This window comes from Carettochelys insculpta, chromosome 1 (assembly GCF_033958435.1).
Source record: "Carettochelys insculpta isolate YL-2023 chromosome 1, ASM3395843v1, whole genome shotgun sequence".
Classification (NCBI taxonomy): domain Eukaryota; kingdom Metazoa; phylum Chordata; order Testudines; family Carettochelyidae; genus Carettochelys; species Carettochelys insculpta.
This window is the reverse complement of record NC_134137.1, coordinates 203,537,516-203,559,210: the sequence shown is the minus strand read 5'-3', so window position 1 is coordinate 203,559,210 and position 21,695 is coordinate 203,537,516. Positions and strand designations below refer to the sequence as shown.

Below are 21,695 nucleotides of genomic sequence, written 5' to 3'. Positions count from 1 at the left end.
TACCATCCTCCTCTCTTGCCTTTCCTCTTCCCCTTCCCGCTCCTGTACGCCTGTCTGAGCCTATCTGTTCCCTCATGACTAATCCTGAAGCAGGCACATGAGGTGATTGCAGCTCCTCCACTGTACATTGCCCTTTTTTGCTTGGGTTTTGACAGTGATGAATGTGGGAGGGTAAGGGGGAGGGAGTGGAGGGGAGGTACTGCGCAGTCACCAGAAGTCTTTTTGCAAGTCTGGCCCTGGCAGATTGATTGACCTCAGAGCTGTCAAGCAAACAAGACAGCTAGGCTCTTCATTAGAGCATTAATTAGCAGCCAGGGACTCTCCGGAGGCTGCCTCATAAAGTTTAAGTTGATTAGGAGCTGTCAGTATGAACCCGTCAATGGGTAGGGAGGCTGTTCAGCTGAACTAAAGAAAAGGGAAGGTAGTCCATTAATGGTACTCTAAGAACATGCTTCCCAGAGATGAGCTGTGCTTTGTCTCAGCAAGGAGTCCTGAGGTAGGGACTGAATACTTCAGCACTGCTACTGAACTGATATTTTGCCTTTCTACAGCGTGCCCTTCTGGGTGTCTAATGTTCAATGTTCCCTCTAATTTTTTTTCATCCAGTGTGAAATAAATTTTATATGTACCAAAGTACGTGCAGATGTACAGCACAATAGAAATGTGCTGCCAGTTGTCAAAGGTTGTGTGCGCTCTGCTGATCAGTTGGGTGGTACCTGAATCTCTCCTAGGCGGTTACCCAACTGCTCAGCTTACACGGAACACTCGTTTGTTTGAGGGGGTGAGGTGGCTTGTATGACTTTTTGTACCCAGCAATCAAACAAGAAATAGTAATTAGCTTGATAACAAGCTTCATTCTCATCCTTGAACTTCACATGGAGGCACAGGAACAAATCGTCCCGATGTGCAGTAAGAAAAGCAGATATGGTAGGCAACCAACTTGGCTTACCAGGGAAATCCTTGGTGAGCTCAAACTCAAAAGGGATGTGTATAAGAAGTGGAAACTTGGACAGATGACTAAGAAGGAGTATAAATATATGGCTGGAGAATGCCAGGGAGTAATCAGAAAAGCGAAAGCACAATTAGAACTGCAGCTAGCAAGGAATGTGAAGGGCAACAAGGAGGGTTTTTACAGGCATGTTAACAACAAGAAGGTTATCAGGCAGGGTGTAGGACTGTTACTGGCTGAGGGAGGTAACCTTGTGACATGATGTAGGAAAGGCTGAAGTGCTTTTTTGCCTCAGTCTTCACTGACAAAGTCAGCTCCCAGACTACGGCACTAGGCAATACAGCGTGGGAAGGAGGTGGGCGGCCCTCAATGGGAAAAGAACAGGTTAAGAGCTACTTAGAAAAAGTAGACACACACAAATCCATTGGTCCAGATTTAATGCATCCAAGGGTACTGAAGGAATTTGCAGATATCATTGCAGAGCCTTTGGCTGCGATCTTTGAAAACTCGTGGAGATCAGGAGAGGTCCCGGATGATTGGAAAAAGGCAAATGTAGTGCCCATCTTTAAAAAAATGAAAGGACAATCCAGGGAACTATAGACCAGTCAGCCTTACCTCAGTCCCCAGAGAAATCATGGAGGGAATCCTCAAGGAATCCATTTGGGAGCACTTGGAAGAGGGGAAAGTGATCAAGAGTAGTCAACATGGATTCACCGAGGGGTAAATCATGCCTGACCAATCTGATTAGCTTCTATGATGTGGTAACTGACTGTGTGGAAGTGGGGAAGTCAATGAAAGTGATATACCTTGACTTTAGTAAAGCTTTTGATACGGTCTCCCACAACATTCTTACCCGTAAGTTAAGGAAGTATGGATTAGATAGATGTACTGTAAAATGGATATAAAGCTGGCTAAAGGGTTGGGCCCAACAGGTAGTGATCAATGGCTCTATGTCGGGTTAGCGGTCAGTTGCAAGTGGGGTGCCCCAGGGATGGGTTCTAGGGCCAGTATTGTTCAACATCATTATTAATGACCTGGATGAGGGACTGGATTGCATCCTCAGCAAATTTGTGGATGAAATTAAGCTGGGGGAGAGGTGGATACATTGGAGGGTAGGGATAGGGTCCAGAGTGACCTAGATAAATTGGAGGATTGTTCCAAAAGAAATCTGACGAGGTTCAGCATGGACAAATGCAGAGTCCTGCACTTGGGACGGAAGAATCTCAAGCATTATTACAGGCTGGAGACTGACTGGCTAAGTAGCAGTACAGCAAAAAAGGACCTGGGGATTACAGTGGATGAGAGGCTGGATATGAGTCAACAGTGTGCACTTATAGCCAAGAAGGCTAATGGCATATTGGGGTGCATTAGGAGACAGATTTCCAGCAGATTTAGAGAAGTTGTTATTCCCCTCTACTCAGCACTGATGAGGCCACATATGGAGTGTTGCGTCCAGTTCTGGACCCCCCAGCGTAGAAAGGATGTAAATGCATTGGAGCGGGTTCAGCAGAGGCCAATGAAAATGATTGATTGAAAATCAGGGAGCCCATAACCTATGAGGAGAGATTGAGGGATTTGGGGTTATTTAGTTTGCAGAAGATTGAGGGGCCTTTAACTTCCTGAAGGGGTGGCGGGGGGTTGCTCTAAAGTGAATGGAGAGAGGCTGGTCTCAGTAGCGATGGATGGCAGAAGAGGGAGCAATGGTTTGAAGTTACTGACAGAAGGGTGTAAAGTAGATACTAGGACAAAGTATTTCACCAGGCGGGTGGTGAAGCACTGGAATGCTTCACCTAGAGAGGTGGTGGAATCTCCATCCCTAGAGGTTTTTAAGTCCCAACTTGACAAAGTCCTGGCTGGGGTTACTTAGTTGGGGCTAATCCTGCTTCAGGCAGGGGGTTGGACTGGATGACCTCCTGAGGTCCCTTCCAGCCCTAGGATTCTATGATTCTGTATTTCTGTGAATAGCTCATCACAGGTCATCTGAGATCAATGAGCAAGATGCTTCTATTTTATCAATACATATCAATGGCTGTAAGCATCTACAGCTGTCATTAAAACCATTGCGATGACAATTTCAGTTTAAGTAGCCAGTTATTTTTAAATACGAAATAGATTGTCCAGTTTAAATACTGTAACTTTCCACAGTATAAGTCTCTCTCAGTTCTTCAGCTAAAATGAATCATTTAAGCAAAACGTAAAATTCTTAACTTGAAGTGCACCCCCGTCATGAAGCGCAGCGACAGTGCCAGGAGCAGTAGGGCAGCAGCAAGCAAATGCCTTTGGGGAGCCACTTGCAGCAGTCAGGCTGTACAGGCAGGAACCACCTCTGGTGGTACCCTGCCCACCCAGCACCAGTCTCCTTTGGGGGGAAGAGGCAAGAGTGCATTGGAATACAACGCTGAGCTAAGGCTTGGGGAGCAAGGCAGGGAGGGTTGCTGGGCCTCCAGCCAGTGCCCTGGCTCTCACAGTGCAGAGAGCCACAGATCTGGGCAGCTCCTACCAGCTTCAGATCCACCCGCTCCTGGCAGGAGGTGATGGTTTTCAAGTTCTAGGCTGCGCCCTTCTCCTCCTCCCCCAGGATGGCACCTCCCACAGTTTTGAAAACCTCCGTGCTAAACAGAAGGCAGAAATGTGGGAGAGGGCACATGATCCCCTGTCTTTCCCTGTGCATACGTGTTGCACCAGTGGTTCTCAAAGCCGGGCCATTACTAAGATAACTAAGCGTCCCCTCACCCCATCCCTGTGTGATAGATGAACACAGTCCCTGCCTTACCAATGGGAATAGTGAGGCTTAGAGGCAAAATGATTGTCCAGTCCTCCACATCGTGAGCGCTTCACAGAGGTGGGCAGGAAACGGAGGGAACTCCTCCCAGTCGGTTGATACGGTCCCTGTACCTTGAGTGTCGCTTTAATGCTTGAGGACCTTTGAAATTATTTTCATTAAGCAGCCCCACAGTTGCCAAACTGCTGCTCTGGAGCTGTGTAGCAACCAGTAGACATGCTGCCACACTGAGGTCTCATTTGCCATCGAGTACGACCCGCGGGGACGACGTGGGCTTTAGTCTGTGTGGATATTCCTTTTAAAGTCGCTGTCTTCGGGACTTTGTGCAGTGGAACAACTTCACAGTTCAGTGCAATGAGTAATGAGGTGTAATCTCAAGCCCTTTCCCAGAACTGACATCAAGACCAGATACCGTTGTGTCCACCTGCTGCTGTTTTCATCTTAAACCGATTTTTGCCCTGTACAGTTTTAATTCCTTTATTCTGAAAAGCTTCATGCAGCAGTGCATGTGCGTCAGTGGTGAAAGGGTTAAGCGTGCTTGAGCAGGCCCCTCTTTCTGGATGCCAGGAGCCTACACACTGGAAGGGAGCTGATTAATGGTGGCTGCAACAGTGATGCAGAACGGCCTTCTCTCTGCTGGGTTCTCAGGGCTTTGCTTGTTCCCCTCAATCACCGGAGTGAAAACCTGCTGCAGAGCTACTGCTTCTCTGTGCCCTTCACACTTAACAGCCAAAGTTAAGTGGTTAAGCCTCTGTGCAAGCCAGGGCTGACCTCTATCACAACCTGTTCCTAAGGGAACAAAAGCCTCGTGTTCACTGTTAACAGTACAAGAGGGATTCCCCCACCCGCCCTAAATCCCCCATCCTCTGCCACAGAGATACCCTCCAAGCCTTCAGATTTACTCACGGGCAGCTACTTCCCATGGTGCTCATGCAGGTGTATTCCCTGCTCTGCCTCACTCCTGTCTCCACACATCTCTTCTCCTGGGCCTCGGACTCCAGCGCTCTTTCACCACAATGATGCATCCAGTCCTGACTCCAGCGCTCTTTCACCACAATGATGCATCCAGTCCTGTTTCCTGTGTATCTCTGCTGTTCTGGCTTTGTCTACCATTTACCTGTTGAGCCCTTTGTGTTCTTTGCTCTCCCTCTTCTGCAGATGTTGCTGGTAGGACATGCAACAGTCCACAGACTTCATTTGTGTTTATAGATACAGGCCCAAATCTGGCTCACTCCTGCCTCTAGATGTTGTGGAGGCAGTGTATTCAAGCCTCTAGGGCATCGGCCTGGAACTCGGAAGACCTTGTTCACTTCCTGCCTCTGGACTTCTGGATGTTGTAGGCAGTCTCTGTCTTAATCCATTTCTCCATCTGTAAAATGGGGATAATGATGTATCTCCTTTGCAGAATACTTTGAGAAATAATTATAAAAGAGGTCATGTAAGAGCCAGATACAGACTAACACAGCTACCTCTCTGAGACAGGTCTAATAAAGTTATTGGTAACAGTAATAGCGTGTGGGGTTGCCAGGATTTAGTGAGAGTCTGAAAAACACATTAGGAATCCAAGAGCCAAAATTTTGTCTTTTAATGTCTGGGAAGCATCTGGGATATCTTGTGAATGAAGCAGAGCTAGAAAGCGCCTATTCTAGGTCACTTAAGTCCATGTCCTCCTTGGCTTATTGTAGGTTGCTAATTCGTCTGGTGCTTGTCTGACTAAGATTTAAGGATTTCTTGGGGCTTTGGGTTCTACCCCTTCATCTACAACTTATCTCCAACTTCTGTTTTCTTCTGATTTGTTATCTAAAGCCTAGGTTTTCTCCCTCCTGTTCACCACATGTACATACAGAACCAAAATCATATCTCCCTGTAGCCTCTTTCGTCAAAGGCTGTGTATATTCAGTTCTTCTTCTTGTGTTTCTTACCTCTCCATGCCTTATCATCCTTGTTTCTGCCCGCTCAACAGCCATGTCATTGCTAAATTATTGTGCATGAAATACTTGGCACTGTCCATCTTCAAAGCTTTTCCACAGGCATAAGTCCTTAGAGCTCTCCATCTGCTGTTAGGTAAAATTCACATCCATTTTACCACAGGGGAAACTGAGCCACAGAAGTGATGATTTGTCCAGGTGTCATCCATTTAGGCTATGGCAGAAAAGGGAATAGAAGGTGAGAGTCCTAAGTCCTGGACATTTGCTTTAAACACGAGGCTACAAGTTTTCCACTCCCAAGCCATACAGGATACGCCAGCTGTTATCTAACAGTGCTGAGTAAAAAGAAAGGAGCTCTTTCCCTTGTTTTAATATGCTGCCCCTCTGTATGCAATGCAATTGCTTTTCTAAAATCACTGTGCCACATTGAATGTTCGTCCCTTTTATTCCTCAGCACAGATGGTCCGTTTACTTTTCACCCTTTGCTTCAGGTCCGTGCTGAACCTCCTGGCATTGTGACATGACTCTCCAGCCTGCCTGAACACTGATTTTAACACATGGGTTCACAATGTTTTCTACTGGGCTTGTGTAGTTGGCAGTGTTGCAGGTGGCTTTACTCTTCAGTCAGACAGCCACCTGCCATGCAAGGCGCAGCCGTAGCAATTGGAAGGAAAATTGTTGAAATAAAGTAAGGAGTTTGCGGTTTTCCCAGTAGCAAGGTCCTTCTACCCTGTGAACTTTAATACTGCTGTGCTGAACAAAACAAATTATTTAAATTTTCCTTTTAAAGCTAATCCAGGACATTTGGTTCATTTTGAAGTGTAAAGAGCTGATTTTACTTTCTGCTGAAGCATCTCGCGTCAGTCAGGGAGAGGTCTGATGCTAGACCAGCTGGATTTTTGCTCAGGTTGGTTGTACCACTTGATCCAATTTTTTAAAAAGGTGTCACAGGTCAGGATGACTGCACCTATATTCCCTCTCTGTACTCGAGCAAGGGCAGCCCTCTCTAGTTTCTGGCTCTCTGGACTGTTGCTTCTCTTGGATGGAGGCATGCATCTGACCAGAGTATTTCCAGGATGCCCGGGATTATATGGTGTGAATTCACGAGCAAAGTCAGATTAGCTAAGTAGCCTGCTTTGCCTTTCTCTTCAGAACCAGTTAACAGGACATTTGTCACAGTCGTCAGTTACTACACAATACTTCCTATGCAGGTTTATACATTTTTAAGCTATAAGCATTACCGATAAAGCACATTTTAAAACATTAAGAGAATCTGCATACATGCTAATCAATTTACTAGGGATTCCCCCAGCTGTCTCCTGTTGGCTTTGGCAGGTGAGTCCTGCCCTCCTAGGCAGGCCTGTAAACAGGCAGGATGAAGGGGGCAGTTGCTCCAGGGCCCCTGAGAACTTCCATGGCTGCACTGCTGTGCTGCTTTGCATGGCTGAGTGGGGCGGGGGGCAGCGCCACCATCTGAGTGCACTAAGGGATAATTGCCCTTGGCCCTGCACCTTCCAGGTGTGTGGAGCTGGGCCCCCCTCCCACCTTGTCCCAGCCCCGTGCTGGCTGTTGGCTCCACTGTGCCCCCCGTCTCCCTTTCTCCTTAGGGGTCTCTTTTGTAGTCACAAGTTCATATCCTCAGCTCAGAGCTAGCACCCCCATGAGCAGTTTAGTTCCTTTCTATACATTTTGGGTGAATTTTTTCTTTGGAATTTGCAGGAGCAGGCACTTAAACTTTTTTTTTTTGTTTGGAAGGAGAGCAGTGAGTAGGGATGCTCATTCCAAGCTATTGCTTGAAAAGGCTGTTGGAGGGAAAATTTGCATTTCACACGTCACACGGATTGTCCTAAACAGTTCTTTGAAATTTCTCATGCTTTCCAGAGATTGCATTAGTTAGCCTCCTAGAGGCATTCCATATGCTTTCACAATAACATACACACAATTGCCTTTGTAATTCGATGGAGATAATGGCATTAACTCCTGTTCAGTAAAGTTCCTAAATCCATAGGGTTAAGCCAGAATATTGTTAATCTGTCCCAACAGGCATCTATTTAGGCTTCCAAATCCATGTCTAAGTGAATAAAATTTAATCTAGAAGCCTACTTTTAGGTACCCATTTAAAAATGTACTGCAAGAAAGCAAGATAAGTGATTCCTTAGGCCTTTGGTTTGTCCCTATGTCACTGTTTAGGGTGACAGTTTCTTGAAAAATGTATTGTGGTAAGTTTTATATATTTATAGTGTTGTGTTACATGTTGCAGATGCCTGACAAAATGATTTTGCAAGACAGCAAAAATCAAGAAAGCATACTTTGATGGCAGTATAAGAAACCCTGCATTCTGATTGGGCGTGGAAACTGAAGCCTCCTAGGCCTGATCTACACTCAAAAATGAGATGAATCTCACTACGTCACTCGGGTGTGAAAAATTTTACAACCTGAGCGTCCTAGTGAGATCAAGATAGCCCCTAGCATGGAAGCAAGTAGACAGCTGGAAGAATTCTTCTATCAGCCCAGCTACTGCATCGTGAGAAGTTGGATTACCTATGCCAACAGGGGTGAACACTTCTATGAATATAAGTACCTATGTTAAAGCAGCGTAGCTGCATGTGGGCTATTGCTGTAACCCTAGATCTCTCAGCACCTAAGCTATTTCTGTAATGGTAAATTGGTCTCTTAATTATGGAAAGGTGAGTTCTCTGTCCGTCACCAACATTCCAGCTTTTATGGTCCATTCCTCCACAAGCCACGTAAAGCCACATTTTCAAAAGGAGTTTCTGAATTATATATCAAATCAAATCACTACACACACATCAGGTAGTCGTTTACCTGGTCTGCGTGTGTGCAAACTTTGCAGGCGTGTTTTGTAGCCTGTGTCCATTAATTAACTATCTTCAAAATGGAATAGGCAGCTTTGTGGCAGTGGTGCATGTAATTTGCTTTTTGTGCAGAGTTTAATTAAATGTTTTCCCTTTTGTGCCAGTGCTGTTTATTTGAAGCCTTTCTGTTGTGGCATTGATTAAGCTGTTCAGTATATGAGTTTTACCTCCTGTGTCTGCTGCTTGCTACAGATTCTCTCTTGCAGCTTTTCCAGCCCCGTATTTTAATTTATAAGCGATCGGTGAATATATTACTGTCTTATGGCAGATACAGCTTGTGCTTGGAATCCTATTCCCCAGGCAGTGGCTCAAAGTTGTTGCCGTGTGATAGCTGTTCAGTGACCTGTGTGAAAAGAGTTGTGGGCCTTAAACCGTTTCCTACTGGGAGAGAAATCCTCATCATAGATGTTCTTCTTATAGCTGATACTGCAAGCCTTCAGGTGCAGCACGGGGGATCTCTCGCATCATTCGCCAGAGGCGGGGCTGCTGTGGTGTCGCATCCCTGATTGCTAGGGGAAGGTAGCAGGTCAGCCATTAAATGGAGGCTTGATGAACCTTTGGCTGAAACCTGCTGTCAGTCACCCCTGCAAGGGCAGCACTTTCTGCTAGAAAATGAGGTAAGCAGTGAGGTGGCAAAGTTTGCAGATGACACCAAGTTGTTCAGGACAGTCAAAAGCAAAAGGGATTGTGAAGAACTACAAAAAGATCTCAGCAAACTGAGTGATTGGGCAGCAAAATGGCAAATGAAATTTAATGTGGGTAAGTGTAAGGTAATGCATGTTGGAAAAAATAACCCAAATTACACGTACTACATGATGGGGTCAAATTTAGCTACGACAGATCAGGAAACGGATCTTGGAGTTATAGTGGATAGTTCTCTGAAGACATCCACGCAGTGTGCAGCGGCAGTTAGTAAGGCAAATAGGATGTTAGGAATTATTAAAAAAGGGATCGATAATAAGACAAAAGATATCATACTTCCCCTATATAAAACTATGGTACGCCCACATCTCGAGTACTGCGTGCAGATGTGGTCTCCTCACCTCAAAAAAGATATATTGGCATTAGAAAAGGTTCAGAAAAGGGCGACTAAGATGATTAGGGGCTTGGAAAGGGTCCCATATGGGGAGAGGCTAGAGAGACTGGGACTTTTCAGTTTGGAAAAAAGGCGATTGAGGGGCGATATGATAGAGGTATATAAAATCATGAATGGTGTGGAGAAAGTGAATATAGAAAAATTATTTACCTTTTCCCATAATACAAGAACTAGGGGACACCAAATGAAATTGATGGGTAGTAGGTTCAAAACTAATAAAAGGAAATTTTTCTTCACACAGCGCACAGTCAACCTGTGGAACTCCTTGCCTGAGGAGGCTGTGAAGGCCAGGACTCTATTAGGGTTTAAAAAAGAGCTTGATAAATTTTTGCAGGTTAGGTCCATAAATGGCTATTAGCCAGGGATAAAGTATGGTGCCCTAGCCTTCATAACAAGGGCAGGAGATGGATGGCAGGAGATAAATCACTTGATCATTGTCTTCTGTTCTCCTTCTCTGGGGCACCTGGCATTGGCCACCGTCGGCAGATGGGATGCTGGGCTTGATGGACCTTTGGTCTGACCCAGTATGGCCGTTCTTATGTTCTTATGTTCTTATGTTCTGCTTTGATCTGTGAAGAGGGCCTTCTGTAGCCCTTGAGTATAGTCCTCTGCGTGACTCAAGACTGATGCTTATGGGCTCTGGAGGGCATTTCAGCAAACTTTCTGTGACCGGGAAGATGGTCCAAGACAGTGCAGGACTCCAAGGGATGTGAGCTGGTAATGAAATGGGTATTGGAGACGGATCCTGGAATACAAATAATGAGCCTTTCTCCCAATTTGTGACTGCTTTCAAAGGTCTGCGCAGCTGAATGTGACAACCCCACTCCATACAAGGAACTAGCCGGAGTTAGCATGGCACTGATTCAGCTGGATTCTTCCAGGAGCAGCTGGGTTTTGGAGAGGCAGGGAGAGCATATAGTCAGCGTGCAGACCCTTTGCAGCACTGATTGAGAAACATGGGAGTTTAAACTGCTCTTGCCCAAAATGTCGCTGCACTGAATATAATGGGAATCAGTTGCCTTTTGGAAAATTGCCAATGCTGGTGTCGATACTTAGGCAGGTGGGGCTTTGCTGTGGTTTTAGGTGAGCTTTGCACATATGGACAGAAGTACATGGCTGGTGCTGGCTGTGTTGGGCAGAAATCAAGGTTTGCGGAGTGCAGGAGCATGCTACTCGTACGCAGGTGGTGTTGTATATCTCTGTGCATTATTAATTCTCTCTCAGGTGAGTGGGCTGGATCACTGCCTGTCTGTTCAGTCCAGGGAGTCTTCCCCGTGGTTATGGGAATGCCACACCTGTGCTGCCCTTGCGGCTCACAGATATTCCTGGATATGCAGCATAAACAATAGTGTTGTGGGGAGAAGCACTGTGAACTTGAAGGTTAAGAAATGTTAGAGGTAAAGTGAATGAGACCTCCTGGGGCCCATCCAAGCTTGATCCAGCTGTGGTTATAGAGAAGGACCTCATAAAACCTACAGAGGAAACTGGGATAGCACTAGGTGAAAATAGGGCTGTTGCTAGTCCAATGATAGAGCGGGTGTTCCTCTGTTGGAGCACAGTCTGGAGGGTGCCTGTCCCAATGCCAACCAAGGAGAGGGAAGACCCAGGTAGGATGGTGAAAAACGCAATAGTAAGGCGTATCAGTGAATCAACAGAGGTCTCTTTCTATTGCGGGAAAGGGAACAGATCCATCTCTGATTAGACAAAAGGTGACCTCAGGGGCTCCAGATATCTAATCCTTTTAAATATCGTGTATACCTCAGGGCGGAGGCAAAGGCATGTGTGCGGTTTCCTGAAATCAGTAACAGGTGAGGCAGGAAGGACTGTGAGGAAGGCTCTAGGCAGCCGTGCGGTGAGGTGGACACAGAACAACTCTTTCTCTGACTCTGTACCCCGTCACATCACACTTGTTTGTTCCTCATCTTTGTGCCTGAGGTTCATTGTGTACTGGGAGATAGGGGGCTTCTGCAGGAGCCTTTGATGTTATACCAAGAGGAACTGTGGGTATTTGGAGCCTCTTAGGATCAGGTTCCGGGTATGTCCATTGTCTGTGCACCAACTGGAATTAAAAAGGAAAAAAAAATCATTGTTGCCCTGTAGTGAAGGTCACAGATATCCGTGTGTAATACAGCAGACACTAAACTTGCTAAAGCAACACCTGTGCACCAAGGAGAATGGTTCTGAAAGTAGCACTGCTTGGAGCCTGAATGGCCAGTCGGCTTTCTTCAGTCACTCTTCTGTCCACATCTTCTATATGTGGGACTACAGGATAGGCAGCAGCTAAAAGATCCTCAGGAAAGAGGCCTTCTTACCTTTCCATGGAGCTGTTCTCCCCAGTAATTCAATCATGTCGTCCTGCTTGCAGGCAATAATTCATTGTTATAGGAACACTACGGCAAAGTGACAAGTTAATAACAGCAGTAATAATGGCAGGCAAAGCCTAATGCTATTTCCTCTTCTGTTGCTCTCATTGCACCAGCCAGCCGCCCATGTTGGCTAACGCAATTTGCAGCCTTGCTAATGCAGTTTCAGCAGGAATTGTGTTCTATTAAAAGAGAATAACAGTAGCAGGAGCTGTGTTGCCATGTTCTTGGCATCTCTGGGGAGATGGCCCTTGCGTGGAAGTCTCTGTCTCTGCTTCCTTGTGATTTTTTAATGTATAAAGCCTTGGAGAACCCTCTCTTGTTTCCTGGCCCCATCCTTGCCCTGTAAACACCCTAAGGTGACCACCTCTTCCATTGTCATTTCCTTCTCTATGCTTCTCCCTTATCAGTTCTTAAGTGTCTTCTTCCCTGCCAGCTGATTCAATGCACTTAAATCCTCCTTACCCACCCGTCATTCGGGAACTCCCGTAGGGTGGTACTTTGGATCCCACTACCATAGTACCCGAGGCCTCCCCATGTAGGGATGTCCCGTTAGGTACAGAGACGTGGGAGAGATGCGGCCCGAGCTTGTGTCTGAGCAGGGAACTGAGCCCACGGCTCTTGAGTCCCAGGCAAGAGCTCAGTGAACTGTCCTTGTAGGTGGATTGGAGTGGGAGTGCCTGTCTGCAGTATTGGAGGCTGTCTGGTGCTAGAGAGGGTGGTAGTGGGGCTTCCTTCAGGCAAGAGGCTCCGCCTACCCTACAAGACTCCCCTGGGATGACACACAGCACCTGTGCAACTGCTCAGGATGGTGCTGAAGTTGAGGGAACCCCCTGCTGCGGGAACTGATCCATTGGTCTTGGGTGGCAGTCTTCCTGTGGAGCTGGCCCAGTTTGTCCTGTCCCCGAGCCAGAGAACCTTATCAGGAGGCAGGTCACAGCCAGTTTTTCTTCCCATCCTTTCCAGCAGTCCACAGTCTGTAAATCATCCTTTAGGACCCACTAGCCTGGCAGGCCGACAGCTCCTAAAACATTCCATCTGCAAGAAGTAAATCGTGACTCTGTGGGGCATCAGCTGAGAGTTCATGCAATCACTCTCTCATCGGTGGATCAACTTTTTATCAACATCATGTGCACAAGCCCTCTAATTTTGGTTCCACTTCTGCCCTCTCTCATCAAAACAGCCACAGTCTATCAAAGACTTTTACAGCTATGGCAGTTGGTGGGAAACTTTGTAATATTTCATAAGTTCTCTCTTAGGTGAGCGACTATCTCTACAGAAGCTCTCCTCAACGGCGCCAATCTTTATAATGGGACAAGGCAGCTCCTGACTCCTCTCCCTTTGCTGCACAAATGACTGCTGTTCCCAGGAACTCACTGGGGTGCCCTTGGCAGGACTTGCATTTCCAGAAAATTCAGGAGGCTCACAAGCTCTACGTTTCTTAGCTGACTTTCCCTCCACCCCTCTTTAAAAGAAACGCTCTGCGGGCAGCATTTTCAGCTCCGTTAATTATTTTGGTTCCTAGAATTTTTGATAGATGAGCAAAGCCTCCTGTCTATCCACAGTGGGACTCTGGTGTTGATTTTTCCTGGCAGCTACTATACAATCACCTGTATGAAGCACCTTTAAGCTGCCGATTCCAAAGTGTTTTACAAAGGTGGGCAAGGAAAGCAAGGCAGAGAAAATTAAATGACTGAACCAACACAACAACTCAGTTAAATGTTGAAGAAAAAGCTGCCAGCGGTGTCCTTTCTCCAACCTCCCCTGCTATAATTACGAGACTCGTTACCTCCGGCAATGCACATGCCTGGTGTAGAGTTGTGTTTATGTCCATTGTGTAGAGGCTTCAGTTGAAAAGGGAAAGATTTCCAGTTCTGAGGTGTGTATGCTCTGTACGTCTGCAGCCATGTTGTTTTGTGTGAGAGCCGGAGGGTCAGGCCCGGTCATGCCGTCCCAAGATGGGAGACTTCCACAGAAAGCACAGGGCGCTTCTGGAAGTTGTGCTGGTGACTCAGTAGATGATGCTCCGCCTTGTGAGGTGATGCTAAAGCAATGCCCCAGCATGGACATAATCTAAAGACATTGTGTGGCCAGAGCTGCGTGTCCTGACTGAGCCATGAGAAATGCTGACCTCTTGTGGCTATCAAAGTTCCTCTGCCACATTCTTCCCAACAAGGGGAGTGTCAAGCCCCGGCCTCATGGCCAAATTGCAACTTGGATAATTTAACCTCCTTGAATTCCCTCTGCAGGGTCATCTGGGTACAGTTATCAGGTTATCTCCGTATGTGTGAGGTGCTGCTTTATGCTGTTAAATAGCACTGGTATTCCACCTCAGGGCTAAGAGGCTTGGGTTTGGCAGACACAGCTGCAGAAAGTCAATTTAACACACACTTCACACATTCTGCAGGGTCTATGCTGACAGAACCAGATTTAACAACACAACCAATTGATTTAAAATGGTCTCATTGCCAGTGTAAATGATGTGTTGATGTTGTATCAACAGCCAGTAACAGTGCATGAAGTTGCCATCTTCCTTACTCTCCTCCTGCCTCCAGGGAATCCCCGAGACAGATCAGAGACTGGATTATGGTTTGCAATTCATCTGTACAATATCTTCACCAGAACACACACCTGTTTCCCAGGGCTCACCAAGCAGATGTTCTGAGAGCTATTAAGAGAGCTTTGCTCTCTTGACAGCTTAGCAATGAATATGATGTAATTGTGTCTCCCCACATGGCTGCACACACTACCTGTGGAGTTTTGCAGTGCAGTACAACAGCCCCCTTGTGCCCCAGAATAGCCCCGGGTAAAGCGCATCAGTTTAGAACTGTGGAACCAAGCCCCTTGCTCTCTTTCTGTTCAGGCCAATCTCACGCTGAAGGGATGGGGAGTTCGGCCTGAGGAAGGGCTTTCAGGTTTGGCCTATGGAGGGTGCGGTGTCTGAGGCCCCTGGTGTCTCACTATAACCACATGAATACTATCTCAGGTCAGTACAACTGCCATTGCCACAGACGCACCTAAAGGTGAACTGTAAAGCCACAAGAGAAATGGCAACGCCCAGATCCGTACTGAAGCAATCTCCTTGCCCCTGGCTGGTCAAGCTAGGCCCCCAGAGTACTCTGTGCCACCGTTTCTCTGATGCCCTTGTCAGCTGTTGCAGGCTATAAACATTGGGGGAAAAAAAAGTATTTTTTAGGGGCAAAAAGTACCTTGAAGGAGTTGCCTAATGCACAGCTGTGGTGGTGGCGGCTGATAAGAGTGAAAGTGATTGGAGCCATTTTTCACCAGGCAACACAAGTGTAACAAAGCCCCCCAACACTTTCTGCCCAGTGTGTCAGGAAGAGGATTTCTCTTCCTGTGTCAGGGATGGCACCAGACTGCTACTTAGCTCTCCAAGGCCTGATGCTGGAGCTGGCTGTCTGGCCCTTGGGGTGCACATCTCAGCACCCACCTGCCCGTATTGCAAGAGCCAGTTCCAGGCATTTCTGAGGCCTGTCTAGACGAGCTTAGATGAAGTGGTGGTATAAGTGCCTGAGCCCCGTCTGCACCACAGCTGCCAGTGATGGAGATGCAGTCCTGGGCACCAGTGGTGACCTAAAGGTCCCAGTTTTGTCAAACAAGGCCCTAGGAAAAAGGCCCTAATTCTGTCAGGGGTTTTAAAAGGAGGACAAACCCTGGGAAACACTCACCAGTGCTGAGGGAACCGGAATAGCTACAGTCTGGGCTGTAACACCAAAGGTGTGTGTGTTGCTTGATGTTCTGTAACGTGTGTGTGTGTGTGTGTGTGTGTGTATTTTGATCTGGAAGTGCTCTCTTGCCACGCCAGTGCAATAAATCTGGTGCATGTAAGGCAGGTCTCTTGCCCAGAAGCACCGGCCTTTAAAACGTCCCTTCTCTGCCCTTCCAGCTCCCTTCCCCTCAAATGCTGTAATGTGGGAAGAAAAGTAGGAGGGATTTTTAAAAACCTTTTTTTTTTCTCATGTTTCTAAATATAGACACAGTATACGCCATGGCCGTGTGTATATAGATACAGTATGTCCCCACAACACACAGCGCGTGTGTGTGTGTGTGTGTAGTGTATTTTAATAGATATAAGCAAGCAACTTAACATATACAGTTGCTATAGAAACTGAGGTTTCCTTAGCAACAGCTGCAGAAAATAATCCCGTACCAATTAAAAATAAACTGTTGGAAAGGGGGTTGAAAGGGGAGAAACAGAGCTGCTGAGATTTGCTTGCCTTTTTTATTGGTTTTGATCCCAGGCACTGGAGGACTGGTGAAGACTTGAAATAACATTTTGCCACCTAGAGTGAGTCAAAGAGGTACAGAGGGTCCTGGGGTAACCTGCTTGGTGCATTGAGCTAGGAGAAACATAGCAGCATGAGCCTAAACCTCTCCATCAAGTCTGTCCAAGGAGAGAAAAGCAGGGGGCTATTCCCAAATTAAACCTCACCCCCACCACACCTGGCTCCCAATGTGCAATAACACAGTTATCTGGTCTTTATTAGTGTGCTAATTAAAGCCAAAGGCAGTACAGGTTCCAGGGGGACTTTTATGTGATACCAGGATGCATATCTTCAGATGTTCTCTCAGTGCAGGAGCACGCCACTGTCACAGGGGACTCTTCCTTCCATTGGGTTCTCTTTGCCTGTGCCCTTTTCTCTCCCCAGGCAAATCCCCACCCATTCTGCTTGGCTGACCGGGGCATTGAGAGAGTAGAATTCAGTGAGGGGGACCCCGTTGCTTCCTAAGAAATAAGCCTGGTGGGACAGACCCTCTGCTGGCGTAAATCTGCAGCACTCCTTTGATCCACCATGGCAGACACCAGCCCTGTATTTCTGTGGTGTCGTTTGTCCCCAGACTGCTTTGGAAACATCAATGAACTGTCCGCCAAACCCCTTCTCCCAACACAAAAATCCCACCACTTCTGGAGCGAAACACAACAGCAGCGTTACTGTACACAGCGACACTGTATAGCCGTTCCAGAGTCAGCTTCTGCTCTGGCTGGTGGAGGGTGCTTGGACTCCCCACCATACAGGCACACTCCATGGTCGGTCCTGCCCCCTCTCCACTCTGCCTCTTCCTGCCCTTGTCCCACCCTTACCCACCTTTTTCCTCCCCATCCCTGCTCTTCCCCCACCCTCCCAGAGTGTCTGAACTCAGTGAAACAGGTGTTGGCATGGGGGGAAAGGGAGAGGGAGGAGAAAGTCAGTGGGGCTGCTGGCAGGAGTTTGGCTACTGGTGGGTGCTGAGCACCCATTAATTTTTTCCCATGGGTGCTCCAGCCACAGAGTCAGCATCTCTGCATGAGAGGACCTAGAGAGCATCACTAGGCCGCACAAACTGCAGATGCAATGTAGGTAGCGATTGTAATTACCTGATTTGGACCTTGGTACCAGGGTTATTTACCATGCTGACTCTTATGGCCACTAAAGAGCCAGTGCCGTTTTTCATAAGCATCAGGAGCAGCATTTATAAATCTGATCTGGAAAGATGGCAGTTCGTTAGCAAAGCCAGGGGACCAGTCCAGTGCTGCCTTAGAAGGAAGAAAGATGCCACCTGCCAGAAGCATTGACATTCTCTCCCCATACCATCTGGAGGTCTTGTGCGTGAGTACTTATGGGTCTGACCCTGTTTAGCTCGTACGATGCGATGAGATCCCTTAGTGCGCTCCATGCAGGAACTTGAAATATCCAGACCCCCACAGTTATAAGGGATTCACACCCCTCACCGTCCTCTTCATCTCCCAGCCTAACCAATGCTTACTTTATCCCCATGCATTTCCTGTGTCGGCAGTTCTATGGTGGGACCTCTAGACCGGGGAGGAAGGGAGACAGACTGTGTCAGAGGTGCCTGGGCCAAGCTGTGTGCCTAGTCACACCCTGCCCCTCACTTCAGTGGGCTCTAGGGCACACCAAATCCCAGACAGCCCTGAAATCGCAGGCAGGGTACTGGGGTCTTCATGCACAGGTAAATACATTGAACTGTTTTGTTTGTATAACAGTAGTTCCCAGACACACCCATCAGGGATTAAGGTCCATTTTAGTAGATATGGCCCAGACACGTACAATAAAAAGCCAGTCACTCCATGCGTCATATTTCAGCACAGAGAGGGCACCAGCATGAGCTTTTAAACCCATTGTTTCCCTGTTTGGAGTGGGTCTAAACACAGTGGCTAAAATAGCGGTGGGTGCTGTGTCTTGCAGGCACTACTGCAGTCACCTTGACTGCCACCGGGGAGCTGAAGGGTGGAGGTCACAGTGGGAGGTTTGAGAGAGTTAGTCTCTGATTTGCCCAAGATCAGACGGCAAACATGTGGCAGAACTTGGTGCAGAACTCCTGACCCTCAGCCCTGGGCGCTTACCGCTAACCAAATTGCTTTCCTCCTCTTCCGTTCCAGCTGAGTGTGTCTTTCTCACATGCTCATGTTTTAATATCCATATTGATCTGGTCCCACATCGCCCTTTGAAAGTTTTTCAGCTCAGTGAGATGAATGGGCTGCTGCAGCAGGATGTTATTTTCTGACACGCCCTATCTGCAGGGGGCTTTCTGGGGGGCATTCACTTAGCAAGTGTGGCCCTAGGGACAGAGGAACCTGGAGTTCCAGGAGAACAGATGCTGCGTGTGAATCTCCTGCTGGACTGGTTGCCTGGAACCAGCAGGGCTTAAGGCAGGGGCCTGAGGTATCTCTGAGGAACCAAACCTCTGGGGGAGGGAGCTGGATTCAGGAGTTCATTGAGGCGAAGGAAGACTGTGAGAAGAAGTGTAGTACAGGTCCCTTTAAATACCTTTGGCTCAGTGGCCCTGTTTAGCCTAACACAAGCAGATCACAGACTGGGTGAGACAGCATGTGGGGAGAGGGTCGTGTCATCTTTTTTTTTTATTGCCAAACCATGGCTTGGTTTTTTCTGCATTATTGACACGCTGCTGCTCATCTTCCCCTGTCTTTCCTCCTAGTGACCAAGCTGCAGGTCAGCAAATCAAAGCGGAGCATCACACTGGTGGAGAATGGGCCCATCCCTCTGAACTGCTCCGTGAAGTCACAGACCAGCCCAGACTCCCACTTTGCTGTGCTGTGGTACGTCCACAAGCCCTCTGACGCCGATGGCAAGCTCATCCTGAAGACCACCCACAGCTCTGCTTTCGAATACGGCACCTACGCTGAGGAGGAGGGGCTCCGGGGGAGGCTGCAGTTCGAGAGGTCCTCCTCAGGGGGGCTCTTCAGCCTTACTGTCCAGCGGGCAGAGGTCCGGGACAGCGGCAGCTACTACTGCCATGTGGAGGAGTGGCTGCTCAGCCCCAACCATGCCTGGTACAAGCTGGCAGAGGAGGTGTCTGGGCGAACTGAGGTCACCGTCAAGCAGCCAGGTAACACAGACCGCCCCAACCGGGCATTGGCCTGGCCAAGCCTCTCCCCAGCGGTTGGCTTTGCCTAAGAACTACAGCTGAGTCAAATCTCCTCTGTGCTAAAGTCTTGCCCAGTTGATCTCAATCCCTCTTCCCTTCCTCCCTCTTCCCTTCCTCCCTCTCCCCTGCTAATTTGGACCCTACACTGGGCCCAGGGGCCCCTTCCTCCTTTCACAGCCAGGGTCTTTGTCCCCAGACTGGAAGCCAGGCTTCTCCTCCCATTTTGCCAGACGTCCCCTGCTTGTGACACGTTCCCAGCCAGAGTGCTGGAACCCGGTAAGTCCCTGCCTTCCGGCCAGGGGGACTTGTGATTAGCGAGCAGCACAGGTGTTCCTGCATAAAGCTCATTCATTCCCCCCTTGGCTTGGGCAGCTCATCAGTTCTTTACCTGTTTCCTTCAGCCCTGGAGTCCCTCTCATGTACATGCTGGGCTAGAGTCAGTGCAACGTCGCAGCCCTATGCTGTCATGCTGAGCCTCAAAGGCACTGCTGCTTGGCCTGCTGACCCCAGGAGCTTGTGCCTGGGTGCTGTGTTTGCGGCCTGAGTCTGCTCTACTGTCATCTGTATCAGCTGCATTGGCAATATCTGTCTCCTCCCTAAACTGATTGGTTTCCAAACCAAGCGGGGCTCTTCCGCGCTCGCTGCCAGGTGGGAGTGAGGCAGGTCAGTCTCTCTGCAAAGCTTCCCTTCAAATGGGTGCCCTGTCCTGCTGGGCTGTTCTCCCCATCTCTCCCACGCACAAGGAAAGCTCCGGCGGGTTCAGGAATGGACCCAAACCGATGGGATGAGAAAGGCACCTGAGATGTTTTGCCACCCTCTTGAGCTTTCAGGCTGTGCTAAAGGGAGAAGGTAAAGAGCTCTGTGTAGGGTACTATGCTGCCTCCTTCCCACAGCGGGGCCCATGTGAACCTTGCAAAGGAATGAAAAAGTGTGACTTACCTTTCCGGGTATGCACGTGCATCAGTATGGTCCTTTGTGGACTGGCACCAGGAGAAGGAGTTTTGCAGGAAATTGGATAAGGGGCACCATGCTGGGATGGGGGAGGTATGCGGAAGTGGGGTGAACAGGAATGTTGCCTGGGACAAGTCTGGACCTGCCTTGCCTCCATTTTCCCCTGTCCTGGGCTGTCTATGGCCTGTATGGCCCATGCCAACCCCCTGACCCCTCCGCTAGGTTTTGATTCAGCCATAGATTCATTAACTAACAGAATGGAGCATGCTGTTGGGGGAGCATGGCTGAAGGGCTAGGGAGAGAGGATGCTGGATGGGGGCTGAGTGAGGATACAGTGGAAGGGGATTGGCCATGAAAGGGGAGGTGTGGATGGAGCATTTTCACTGTGTTGAAAGTGGAGGATTGATTTGGAGAGGTGGGGTGGCATCAGCAGCTTTCATGGAGTGGATGTTTCTGCAGAAAGGACTGAAGATGCCTTATGTTGTCTGTGGCTTTGTCTTGAGAACCAAAAATGGTCAAGCTGAGGTTGGGCTTAGCAAGTGCAGAATGGCCCTTCTATATGTCAGTGTTAAGCGAGGGTGTCTGTGCGGTGCCCCTTGCGGTGACAAGGCTATGTTGATGCAGGCGTGTTGCTAAAAGTCACTGTGTGTGAAATGCTACTTGTCAGCGCTTTTGCCAACAAAATGCTTCCAGCCCCATGAGTGGCTTTCTCTCTGTGGGCAGGAGAGTGCTCCTGATGGCAAAGCGGTGTTGACGCTTGCGCTTGCTGCAGTAAAACTTTTATCTTTGAGGGGGGCAAGGGTGAAGAGTTGTTAAGCACCCACAAACAACAAACCTTTGATCACTCAGCTGCAAGTGTATATACAGCCTGAGACCAGGTCTACGCTAGGAGGTAAAATCAATTTTAGATACACAGTCCAGCTACAGCGCTGCCTTTGACTGCCAGGAGTACCGGCGTCAAGGGCAGTGCTATGACGCTTTGATTTGGTGTGTCCCCACAGGGCGCATGAAATCAAACCCTGGCACACTGACTGCCAGCGTGTCAATCTTTCCAGAGCGTAGACCTAGCCTAAGAGTGTAACTCCTGCGGAAGCAAAGGGGGGTTCTGCCTGAGACTGTCTTGCAGCCAGTGTGATGACCAGTGACCTAATGAGAGGGAGCAGGCGTGTGTGCGTGCCCAGCAGAGCTCCATGTGCAGGGCTCTTTCATATCCAGTTTAATTTTATTCTGTGCCAATATCCCGGCGGGTGAGTGTCTCAGCTCCATGCACTCTGCACGAGAGAGATGAGTAATGAGTTTAATGAGGTGGGAAGCTGGCTGCCAGGGAGAGCAAGATCTGCTCT

At 48.3% G+C, this 21,695-nt stretch overlaps 1 protein-coding gene across 3 annotated transcripts in view; it reads left to right on the top strand.

Annotated features, from left to right (window-relative positions):
* The window catches only part of IGSF3 (immunoglobulin superfamily member 3), a 185,352-nt gene that overhangs the window by 149,655 nt on the left and 14,002 nt on the right, over positions 1-21,695 (top strand). For all 3 annotated transcript variants that reach the window (XM_074997989.1, XM_074997972.1, XM_074997982.1), the window contains one exon: positions 18,952-19,362. In XM_074997989.1, coding sequence (XP_074854090.1) covers positions 18,952-19,362 — 411 coding nt within the window. The remainder of the gene's footprint in view (positions 1-18,951; positions 19,363-21,695) is intronic.